This window comes from Pongo pygmaeus, chromosome 10 (genome assembly GCF_028885625.2).
Source record: "Pongo pygmaeus isolate AG05252 chromosome 10, NHGRI_mPonPyg2-v2.0_pri, whole genome shotgun sequence".
Taxonomy (NCBI): Eukaryota; Metazoa; Chordata; class Mammalia; order Primates; family Hominidae; genus Pongo; species Pongo pygmaeus.
In genome coordinates, this window is record NC_072383.2 from 101,469,930 (window position 1) to 101,482,399 (window position 12,470).

A 12,470-nucleotide genomic window follows, 5' to 3' on the forward strand; every position below is an offset into this window, starting at 1 on the left:
CTCCTGTGACGCCCCCCACCCCCTTCCTAAAGCCACCCCCGGCTGCAGCCCGCCCCGAGCGCGCCGCCTGTTTATTCAGCCGGGAGTCCGGCACGCGCCAGGCGCACGCACTGCAACAACAAACCCAGCTGAATGGAGAGTTTGCAAGGAGCGGGAGAAAGGAACGGGAGGGGGGAGAGGAGAGGAGGAGGGGGAGTTTAGGGAGTGGGTGGGAGGAAGAGGTAAGAGGAGGGGGGGAGTGGGGGCTGCAGCCGCTCGCTGCAGCAGCGGGGAGTGGGGGGCGAGGCGGGGCCAGGACTGCGCGTGGGGCTGGGTGTCCCATTGAAAAGGCGGACGCACTCCGGCAGCCCAGCACTCTCTCACTTCTGGCCAGGGAACGTGGAAGGCGCACCGACAGGGATCCGGCCAGGGAGGGCGAGTGAAAGAAGGAAATTAGAAAGAAAGGGAGTTAACAAAATAATAAAAACAGCCTGAGTCACGGCTGGAGAGACCGAGACCCGGCGCAAGAGAGCGCAGCCTTAGTAGGAGAGGAACGCGAGACGCGGCAGAGCGCATTCAGCACAGACTTTTGCTGCTGCTTCTGCTTTTTTTTTTCTTAGAAACAAGAAGGCGCCAGCGGCAGCCTCACACGCGAGTGCCACGCGAGGCTCCCGAAGCCAACCCGCGAAGGGAGGAGGGGAGGGAGGAGGAGGCGGCGTGCAGGGAGGAGAAAAAGCATTTTCACCTTCTTTGCTCCCACTCTAAGAAGTCTCCCGGGGATTTTGTATATATTTTTTTAACTTCCCTCAGGGCTCCCGCTTCATATTTCCTCTTCTTTCCCTCTCTGTTCCTGCACCGAAGTCCTCTCTGTGTCCCCCTCGCGGGCCCCGCACCTCGCGTCCCCGATCGCTCTGATTCCGCGACTCCTTGGCCGCCGCTGCGCATGGAAAGCTCTGCCAAGATGGAGAGCGGCGGCGCGGGCCAGCAGCCCCAGCCGCAGCCCCAGCAGCCCTTCCTGCCGCCCGCAGCCTGTTTCTTTGCCACGGCCGCAGCCGCGGCGGCCGCAGCAGCCGCAGCGGCAGCGCAGAGCGCGCAGCAGCAGCAGCAGCAGCAGCAGCAGCAGCAGGCGCCGCAGCTGAGACCGGCGGCCGACGGCCAGCCCTCAGGGGGCGGTCACAAGTCAGCGCCCAAGCAAGTCAAGCGACAGCGCTCCTCTTCGCCCGAACTGATGCGCTGCAAACGCCGGCTCAACTTCAGCGGCTTTGGCTACAGCCTGCCGCAGCAGCAGCCGGCAGCCGTGGCGCGCCGCAACGAGCGCGAACGCAACCGCGTCAAGTTGGTCAACCTGGGCTTTGCTACCCTTCGGGAGCACGTCCCCAACGGCGCGGCCAACAAGAAGATGAGTAAGGTGGAGACACTGCGCTCGGCCGTCGAGTACATCCGCGCGCTGCAGCAGCTGCTGGACGAGCATGACGCGGTGAGCGCCGCCTTCCAGGCAGGCGTCCTGTCGCCCACCATCTCCCCCAACTACTCCAACGACTTGAACTCCATGGCCGGCTCGCCGGTCTCATCCTACTCGTCGGACGAGGGCTCTTACGACCCGCTCAGCCCCGAGGAGCAGGAGCTGCTCGACTTCACCAACTGGTTCTGAGGGGCTCGGCCTGGTCAGGCCCTGGTGCGAATGGACTTTGGAAGCAGGTAGGTTGCATTTTGGGGAGGGCAGGGGGGTATTCTTGCCTTCGTCCTCCCTCTGAGTGTCTGTGGAAGTGGGGATGTCTCCAAGGAGGTAAGGGGATTTTTATTTAAAGGATTTGTGAAAGTTGGTCGATTTCAAGTCCTAGTTTGTTAGTTTCAGCACTGGCCTCTGAAAATGGCTTTGCCCAGGTCTCCAAGGAGTGAAGGGTAGTAGTGAGGTGCAGAGATACTGGTGAACCGAATACTGGGACATGTCAAAAGGGATGTCTACCTGACAGACTCTTTCCCCAGACCTCCATCTCCCTCTACCACTAGCCTACACGTTCAAACTAACCTCTCCTGTTCTTTTCCTTATGTTATAGGGTGATCGCACAACCTGCATCTTTAGTGCTTTCTTGTCAGTGGCGTTGGGAGTGGGAGGAAAGGAAAAGAAAAAAAAAAAAGAAGAAGAAAAGAGAAGAAGAAAAAAACGAAAACAGTCAACCAACCCCAACGCCAACTAAGCGAGGCATGCCTGAGAGACATGGCTTTCAGAAAACGGGAAGCGCTCAGAACAGTATCTTTGCACTCCAATCATTCACGGAGATATGAAGAGCAACTGGGACCTGAGTCAACGCGCAAAATGCAGCTTGTGTGCAAAAGCAGTGGGCTCCTGACAGAAGGGAGCAGCACACGCATTATAGTAACTCCCACCACCTCTAACACGCACAGCTGAAAGCTCTTGCTCAGGTCCCTTCACCTCCCCGCCCTCTCTCAAAGTGCAGTTCTTAGCCCTCTAGAAACGAGTTGGTGTCTTCGTCCCAGTAGTCCCCACCCCAATAAGCTGTAGACATTGGTTTACAGTGAAACTATGCTATTCTCAGCCCTTTGAAACCCTGCTTCTCCTCCAGGTCCCGATTCCCAAACCCCATGGCTTCCCTCACACTGTCTTTTCTACCATTTTCATTATAGAATGCTTCCAATCTTTTGTGAATTTTTTATTATAAAAAAATCTATTTGTATCTATCCTAACCAGTTTGGGGATATATTAAGATATTTTTGTACATAAGAGAGAAAGAGAGAGAAAAATTTATAGACGTTTTGTACAAATGGTTTAAAATGTGTATATCTTGATACTTTAACATGTAATGCTATTACCTCTGCATATTTTAGATGTGTAGTTCACCTTACAACTGCCATTTTCCCTATGTGGTTTTGTAAAGAACTCTCCTCATAGGTGAGATCAAGAGGCCACCAGTTGTACTTCAGCACCAATGTGTCTTACTTTATAGAAATGTTGTTAATGTATTAATGATGTTATTAAATACTGTTCAAGAAGAACAAAGTTTATGCAGCTACTGTCCAAACTCAAAGTGGCAGCCAGTTGGTTTTGATAGGTTGCCTTTTGGAGATTTCTATTACTGCCTTTTTTTTTCTTACTGTTTTATTACAAACTTACAAAAATATGTATAACCCTGTTTTATACAAACTAGTTTCGTAATAAAACTTTTTTCCTTTTTTAAAAATGAAAATAATCAGCTGACTCTAAGCTTTCTTTGACTCTGATGCCCCTGGTCCAGTTTTATGAAAATGTCAAAGGGAAGAGGTGGATGGAGAAGAAAATGTTGCAAAACATGCTAAGTGGCAGAAATGACAATGATAAGTGCTATGGCCAGTCCCATCCAAATGGTTACTTTATGATGAATGAGTGTGTGTGTGTGTGTGTGTGTGTGTGTGTGTGTGTGTATGTACATGTATATATGTTTTCTTTCTATCCTATGCTGCAAATGTACATGCCCACCAAAAAGAATAGATGGTGACTAAGGGCTGCATTATCCTTTGATCAAAATTTAAAATCCCCCAAAAAAGTGAACCAGAAAGAGAGGGTCCTCCACCATTTTCCAATTCTCAACTCCATTCTGAGTTTCTCCCTGTGAAACTATGGTGGGGCTGGATGAAATAATGGAGATTAGGTCTGGGTGGGGAGGATGGTGGTTCTGGGATGGGGGTTGGAGAGGCATCCCTCTCCACATACAAGCTCCTAGTGGTGATTATGTTTCTTTTCCCTCACTTCCAGGCATACATTTTCTACTCATTTTCTCCAACACACATACTTGCTATATTGATTTTAAGTAAGAGGCACATATGATATGAATTCATTCCAAACGGATTGAGATTCTAATTAAAGAAACGCATTAGAAATGTGTGGTCGCTTTGAGACACTGGTCTATCTAAGCTTGTGACTCTATCCGAATAGCGTGAGCTGCGTGTAAAAGTACCCAATTACCAAGATTCAAAAAGAAATTGGTGGGTTTTTGGCTGGCTTGCTTCTTGTCAGTTAGCAAGGACGTGATTAGAATCCTACTCGGCCTCTCGCCGGCTCCTCGCTCGCCGCCTGCATTACTTGCAGATTCAGTTTGCGTGTCTCCAGCCAAGCGGAAAGCCGAGCGCAAAATGCATCTTACAAAACCCAACAAAGAACGGGTAGCCAGCACGTCTTCCAGAGTTAAAAATCTAGTCTGTGTTGGTACATCTATACCATTTAGTGGCACAGAATAATCATTTTTTAAAGCCACGATGCGCGGAGCACGCCACAGCGTCTGATGTCATTTTGCTAAATGACCCTCTATAGAATGCACATTGAGGCTTCAGTCCCTTTCAAAGAGATGAGCGTAATTAAGGAAAAAAAATCAGTAAATTCCTCATCGCCATAAATAATCGGACTTTCTGCCAGCAGTGGGCCAATTTAGAGCTTACTTGAGAGAAGTAATGCTTTTGTGATGCCTGCTTTTATTTTTATCTTCTCATTTGGAGGACCAGAGATGGGCTCCACCCCCACTCTCCATTTCTGTTTCCTTTAATTTAGCTCCTTTGCAAGTTTCCAGATAAGGTATGCAAAGAAAGTGTAGCAAGTCATTTATGGCTATGAATATAACATTAGGATAATGTTTCAGCCCCCACAAAAGGGGATTTTTTTTTCCTTCTCCTGTGAGGACAGGTGTTCTTTACTCACTTCTGAATGGGAAATATCCAGTCTCGTTAAACTCGAAGCAAAGTTAGTCGTTGTTTGCCACAATGCGAAGGCAAACTCGAAAAATTCACAAAAACACACACAATTTTGCCGAAGCAAGGAAAGGGCAAAGCGAGGATTGGGCAAAATCTCATTACATCTGCTCTAATCGCTTAGCAACACAAAGCCAGGGCTTGTGCGGCGAAGGGAAGCCATTCACAGAGCTCTGACAGGCCGCATTCAGCGCGCGTTAGTCAGCTCCATAAATCACCGCTGCCCATTGGCTGCGCGGCGGGCTTTGGAGCGGCCCTGGGCTGTCAGCGAAATACAAAATGTAGACCCCAGAGGCTAGCAATAGTAGCCTCTCCCCCGTCTTAGCCCCCACCCATTTTTCTTTCTTTCTTTCTTTCTTTCTTCTTTCTTTTTCTTTCTTTCTTTCTTTCTTTTCTTTCTTTCTTTCTTTCTTTTTTCCTTTTTTCTTCTTTCTTTCTTTCTTTCTTTCTTTCTTTCTTTCTTTCTTTCTTTCTTTCTTCTTTCTTTCGAGAAAGAGAGAGGAGGGGAATGCTGGGGTAGAAAACTGCGTTGACTTTATTGACTGAGAAATCTTACCTATTCAACAAAGGCTTGGAGACCACCGAGTTAAGACTGAAGACACGCCCGAAATCGACGAGGAGGAGCCGGGAGTGCAGGAGAGAAAGAAAATACAGACCTGCCGCGGGCTGCAGAGATGTTGAACGGCACACATCATCAGAGGCTGGGAGAAAGCTATTGGTGCACAGGTTTCACCTCTCTGACACAGTTCTTTTAACATTTTAAATTGAGAGTAGGAGAAGATGCATCAAGAAGAATCTATCTCAAGTTCACATCAGGCAGGACCCACCAAGGAAGAGAGAAGAAACTATTCTGTGGTTTGCAAAGAACTTCAAAGGAGTAAGACTGAGATGTCTTAAGAAAGAGCAATAGAACGTGCCTTTCCACTTCACTGTTCTTGCAGTGCTGGGGATGTTTAAACACAGAAGTAACAGCCCAGTTCCTTGATACACACAGCAGCTAGGTGAAGCCACATAAAGGAGTTAAGAAAAGGCTTGATGGCAGAGATTACAAGCTATATGTAAATGTTATCCCCTGCTGTTGTTGCTATTCTTATCTTCCAGTCCTGTATCTCATTTTCCTGGGGACTGGTCAGATGCATCTAGATCACAGCCCAAACTGGATTCTTACCCAAAAACCACGTAGAAAAAGCCTGATGTGGAATCAAGGCTTGATGCCTGATGTGGAATCAAGGCTTGATGGCAGAGATTACAAGCTATATGTAAATGTTATCCCCTGCTGTTGTTGCTATTCTTATCTTCCAGTCCTGTATCTCATTTTCCTGGGGACTGGTCAGATGCATCTAGATCACAGCCCAAACTGGATTCTTACCCAAAAACCAAGTAGAAAAAGTAGATGTGGAATCAAGGGAGATTTTTCTAAGAAGCCCAGATTGCCTTACCCCAAGTGCCACCTCCTCCAAGAAGCTTTTCCTGACCACCCTCTTTAAAGCAGCTCTCCATCTGCTATAATCACTGTCCATTAATCCTATTTTTCCTTCCTGGCATTTACCACTATCTGAAAATGCTGTATCTTTGTTTGGTTATATGATTATTGTCAATTATCCCCTAGTACATGGTAACCTCCCTGAAGCTAGGGACCTTACTTGTCTTGTCTTGCCTCCCCCGCCCCTGGGAAGATAGGTATTTGTTGACTAAATGGACAAATGGGGATGGTTTTCTCTGCTTCACTGAAAGTTGTGTTTCTCATTCTTCCTTTCCCCTCCACTTGCACTCTCCACCCTTCTCTGCTCTTCTCTCTGTCTCAGGAGGCAGGCTTATCTTTATGGAATTCATCACAAGAGTTCTGTGTCCTTCTGGCTTCCTCTTGGGTTTGGCCAGTGGGAGACACCAGCAGGAGTTGGCATAGTAGGAGGGGAGATAGGTTGGGATATTTTTATCCCTGCTCCATCCCTGCCTAGGCCCTATTGCTTTGACAGTGGCTCTACTCCTTGTCCTAAGGCTGGGGCTCTTGTCAGGAGGCTTCTCTCCCGCAGATACAGCTCTTGCTGAAGTCTAGTAACAACTCCCTTCTCTTGCCCCTTAATTAAGGGCCAGAGCTGGTAACAGCTCTCCCTTGTTCCTAGTCTCTGGGTGCAGCATCATTTTTGTTAACCTCACCAACATCTCTGTCTTTCTGTTAAACTTTTTCATTTACCCTTGTGCCATCATCTCTCTTGCCGACTCTGTCTGCTACACAGGCCATTTCCCCATAGGATCTCATGGATATACTAGTTTTGTGTAAGACTTTTCAGGGACTTGGGGTTATGAGTAAGAAAAATCCTAGAGTATGGGTGAACCCAACTCCATACAACATGTAACTCTAGACACATCGCTTCATCTTTTTAAGCCAGGAGTAAAGCCAATTACAGTTTTCTCTTCTGGAAAAATGAGAAAAATTATACCTTCCTTTGCATAGATCACCAGATGAACAGAAAATGAAAGGGCTTTAGAGCAACCAATGACTATATCAATGCAAGAGATACGTGCTTCTTAAGATCTTTCTGAACCAGGTAGTGGGGTGGTACTGGGGACTTGCCGTTAAGATCAGCAAAGCTGTTGCTGCTGTTGGAAGCCACCCCCACTTTCTTTCGCCCATTCATTCGCTCTGCAATTTATGCACTCACTTCAAAGGGGAGGGACAAATTATTAAATCTGGTCAACATTTCTAGAACTTAGTTGTGTTAATTTGTATTTTCTAGAGAGTGCTCTCCAAGAAGCATCAGTTATTGCAGCTTCTTTAAAAAAAACAAAAAATAAACAAAAAAAAATAAACAAAAAACAACACTGTGGATGCTTTTGTGGTGTAATAATCGTCCTCAACCTCAGGTCCTTTTACTTATTGCTGAAAAGCCTCTGAACTCCTTTTTCCCTCTCTCCACTCCTGAGCCAAGAAATAATTCTTTTCGGAATTCCCGAGAAGCTCCAGGTTATCCGGAGTCAACGGTAAGGAGGGAAATGGATTCGCTGACACTAAGGTTGTTTACCCACTGCGAAAGCGAATGGCTTGGATCTAGCGCAGGTCGAAGTTATATTCCTTCTTCCTTTGTATGCAAGATTAGGTTGTTACAAAAGAGGGTGTGTAGGTTAATGGCAGGAAGCAAGTTGCAGCGCGGAGCGCGGGCCCTGAGCGCGTGTCAGGCTTAATGATTTATTCAAGCTGCAGCGCATCCGGGCGTTGATTGGCTGCAGGCATGCGTCCGCTGTCAGCTGCGCGCGCCGGGAACTCTCCAGGCTACCTGAAGCTGGGGGGAGGAAGAGAAAGCGTGGGGACCCGAGGGGAGAGGTGTGAAAAGGAGGAACAGGTAGGAGTAGGGGGTGAGAGAGAGAAACAGAGATAGAGCAAGAGAGACATAGAGAGAGAGGAGGAGAGAAGGCAAGGAAGGAGGGAGAAGAGAGAAGGGAAGAGAAACTCAAGCGTAGGTTGCGGGGGTGGGAGAGAGGAGAGAGGAAAAGATGGAGAAAGCAGACGAGAAAAACAAGAGGGAGAAAGAGAATAAAGGAGAGGCGAGGATAAGAGAGAGCATAGAGAGAGGTTGGAGACAGGAGTGGGACGCGCTCCCAGAACGTCCCGCGTGCGCCCCCCTCTAGGCAGCCAGCGGGCGGCCGCTTACAAAGCCGCCTTTGATGCTCTGGCTACCAGGGCTATTTTGGGGACGAGATGGGGGAAAGCCGCCAACCCACACTCCTTGGAGGGAGTCACTTTCTGTAAAGTGCGTTGGAGAGGACTGGGCCCTGGGTCCGGGCTGTCGAAGCAGGAAGTGGATGTAGGGGACAAAAGCTCCGCACCTGCCAAATGCGAGGACCTTAGAGAGCGCCTCCCCCTCGTCGCTCCCTGCTCCCCCGCGGGCCCGGGAAGCCTGCACTACCGGGCTCAGCGCAGCCAGCCCCACCGCCTCCGGACTCGACCCCACCATAGCCCCGCCCTCCGCATCCTCTCTGAACCAAACTACTTCTGCCTGCCTTTCTTTGGATCTGTCTTTCTCTGTCATTTGAGTTACTTTCTCTTTCGCGTCTCTTTTCTTTCTTCCTTTTCTTCTTCCTCCCCCTCTTCTGTCTCACTCATTTGTTCTTTCTTTTCTGTCATCATTATTTACAATTAACAAAACCCCAGACATTTCTAGATTGGAGCTCTGCTCAGCCGGTGGACTCTTTGGAAAGAGGGAGGACAGTGGGGAGAAAGAGCAGAAGAAAGGTATTGCTGGGGGAAGAGAGTGACATTTGAAAATCGAATGAAAAAACCAGCCCACTGTGTGCATTTGCCTGGATGAAGTTGTTGAGCCTGCAGGGTCAGCAGTCAGAGGGCGGCTGCTTCTGTCGGGGGAATTGGAAATTCTATCAATAACCACCCCTCTCCTGAAGACCAGACAGAAGTAAAGCTGGCGTGTCCTTCCCCCAGCCACCCCCCTCCAGTACACACAGCTTTTAGGTTCCTCCAGCTATCTCTCTTTACTAGGAAAAACAGTCTGTCTCCATTGTCCAGGTGCCAGCAGGGCCTTTGGCAAAAGGGAGGCCGGCCAGCCTTCTGATCAAACTCAAAGGTTAGTTAAAAGACAAAAACAGCTGAAAGTCTTCATGAATAATGTTGGGCCAGCACCCCCCTCCTCCACTCCACCACCCCAAACGCCCCCCTCCCAACTCAGTGTAGTGCAAGCCATGCTGAATGCCCTACCACTTGGTTATGCTGCTCGCCTAAGTCAGAATTTCACAGAAAGGCCGAAAAGAAAAGCTCCCACAATTAGGGGTCGCCTGTCAGAAAACATTAACGCCTTCCTCTCCCAGCCTGTCAGGGCTGCTGCAGATATAAACCGCCATGGCGAATTGGCCCTCCACCCCATGAAGTGCCTGCCAGCCAAAGGAGCAGGGATTTGCAAGCCAAAGGGGACGGAGCCTGCCCTAGTGCAGTTTCCGCAGTGTCCTGACGCACAGAGATGCCCCCAGCTTCTCCTTTCTGAGGCTTGGCTGTGTTGGATGCCTGGGAGAGGTCATACAAGATAGTACTGCAGATGGGCAAATGAATGACCACCCAGACCAGGGCAGTATAGTAGGACCTTTTCCTACAATGGAAATGGGTAAAATATATACACATGGCTACATTCTTATCTCCTGTTTGCTGAGCATTATTCAAGTGCCAGGGATCTTATATTGTTCATGATCAGAGCAATCCTTCAAGGTGGTGTATTATTATATTTATCTTATAGGTGAATAAAACTGAGTCTGTAACAGTTAAGTAGTGGCAGACAGGATTGGACCTCAGATTTGCCTGACTCCAAATTTCATTCCCCTTCCACCATAATCCAGCCCTTAGTTTCTCCAATAAGATCCAGACACCAACTCTATGCTTGCTTGCTTCTGAAAGCATTGCCAATACTTGAGCGTGTTCTTTGCCATCTTCTTTGTATTACCTAGAATATTCTCCACTTTTAGAACAGTATCTGGCATGTCCTTGACACTCATAAACTTGTGGAAGGAAGGGAAGAGGAAGATACAAAGAAAGGAAAAAAAGGAGGAAGGGAGGAATTCCTTAGAAAGGTCCTTTTGGTTTACTTTGAACATTATTTTGTTCTGGAAGATATTTAACTTTGTGTGAAGAGATCTGGTTGGGATTCTTATGTACCATCAGTTAGTTCGGGAGTGGAACCTTTGTTTTCTCATCTGCATAAGTGGAGATAATAATAACTACCTTCTATGGTAATGATAAAGATAGAATAAGATTAATTTTGCAAAAGTTCCTAGCATGATATCCAACACATGCTCAAGAAAATCCAGTTGAAAATGAAATAGGTATTAGTCTTTTATTTTTGTGTATCAAGAAAATATATATCACACATATCTTACATCTGTGAAACAAAAATGCTATGCCATAGCTAAGTCCTCAGGGAATTTTTAATACTGTTGTTCTGTGGTGTTCATGCCACCAAGATAGAATGAGGTAAAGCAGAGTTCATGTTCACAGGTCTAAAATTGTGGAAAGAAGGAAAGAGGAAAAACTGTCTAGTGTTGTGGAAGAGTTTCAGGGCTTCCAAGAAGTGAGCCGTCATCTTCCAGCAAGAGCAGAATGATGTGGGTGTTACTTCTCCCTGATGAAGCAGGCAGGAAATTATCACCCCATTTTGTGGAACAGAAAAGTGAAGCCCCAAGATGTGACTACTTTGCTAGGAGAAAATAGACACTGGAAGTTAAAATTGGCCACTGTGATTCCTTCCAGGAGACATACCTTCTGAGCTTTCCAGAGTGATTCAAAACTTTGGTCTCCTCAGGACTTAGAAAGAACATTTTCACAAAACCATTCATATTCATGGGATAGTCATTATTTCCATTGCATGGGACACTAGTGAAATTATTAAAATTTGCTTCAGTTTTCAAACTTCCAAGATTGCTGTCACTGTCTCTCTCTGCTTCTACCCACCAATCAGCTCTTTCAGTTCCAAAACACCAGTTTTTTAAAAATGGAGAAAAAAAACCAAGAAAAACTGCTGTTGATAATCCCAGAAATGTTTGATAATCCTGCAAAGTTGGTCAGCTTCTTGGTCATTGGCTTTTCACTGAGTCCTTGTATGATGTTTTCGTTTTTGGAGAGCAGGGATGATCTTCCATATGTCCCTCTTTGTCTTTCCCACATTTCTGGGTTTTTTTCCTTCTCTGGGCAAACTTCTTCATCTTCCACAAGACAGATTATGCTTTTGAGATATAATAATTACCTCGCGGACTGTTGGCCAAAAGTAATGGAGGCCAAAAATGTAAACACAAGGTCTACTTTTCAGATATTTTACGAAAATATTACATTGTCTAAATATGTTCAGAATGCAGTAGTATTTGATACATAGGACAGATTTAGAAACAAACATAAGCCTGCGCCACATAAGCACATAATATAGGACTGCTGAAATAAAAACTGTAGAGTTGGTATAACCATAGAGATGTAGCCAATGGTGGTTCATGTAAACTAATGATGACATTTTTCCCCTTGAAAATCTGTGAAAATATAATATCAAATATCTCAGCCTATGGAGGATGATCTGGCTAGACTAGTCCAGGTTCAGCATTCAGACCACTCATGTCTCCAGTTCCTGAGGACGTGGAAGCTGTGTTTGGAAGACAGAGCAACACATGTAGGGCATGTTTTTTCTCCTGTTGGGGTGGCTAAGAAGAGGCCTGCTTTACATCCATCTCCTCTTTCTCAGGAACGTCCCTGTTTCACTGGGACACAGAAATGAGGGGGATTTATTTTGAGGTGTCTAAACAGGGTATACATTTCAACGAACAGCTAATTTGTTGCTGGAGATCCTCTATAGATGAAAACAGACATGCTATTCTAACTCTAGAGAATTTTTTGTAAGGCAAAAAAAAAAAAAATCAGACAAGTTGAAAAGACACGTAGCCAGAGGTGTTTGTTGTAGTATTTTTTTTTTTTTAAGATAATGGTGAAAAACCCAAAACAACCCGAAACTTTAATCTTGAGTATTCGTTCAAATAAATACTTTATTTGCAGTCAGGTCACAGCAGCTCATGCTTGAGATCTCAGCACTTTAGGAGGCTGAGGCAGGAGAGTTGCTTGAGTGCAGGAGTTTGAGACTAGCTTGGGAAAGATGGCGAGACCCTGTGTCTACAAAAATTAGTTGAAGGTGCTGGTGCACACCTGTGGTCCCAGCTACTCAGGAAGCTGAGGTGGGAGGATCACTTAAGCCTAGGATGTTGAGGCTACAGCAAGCCACTAT

General features: G+C 46.7%; 1 protein-coding gene across 1 annotated transcript; it reads left to right on the forward strand.

Moving 5' to 3' along the window:
* The first annotated feature begins 350 nt into the window (after positions 1-350).
* ASCL1 (achaete-scute family bHLH transcription factor 1) lies at positions 351-3,185 on the forward strand. The gene is made up of 2 exons (XM_054445699.1): positions 351-1,677; positions 2,037-3,185. Exon 1 carries the CDS (start codon positions 923-925, stop codon positions 1,628-1,630), a length of 708 nt encoding a protein of 235 aa, XP_054301674.1. The 5' UTR covers positions 351-922; the 3' UTR covers positions 1,631-1,677; positions 2,037-3,185.
* The last annotated feature ends 9,285 nt before the right edge of the window (positions 3,186-12,470 follow it).

Excerpts from the sequence above, each read along its gene's own strand:
- ASCL1 (XM_054445699.1), top strand. The coding sequence starts at position 923 with ATGGAAAGCTCTGCCAAGATGGAGAGCGGCGGCGCGGGCCAGCAGCCC.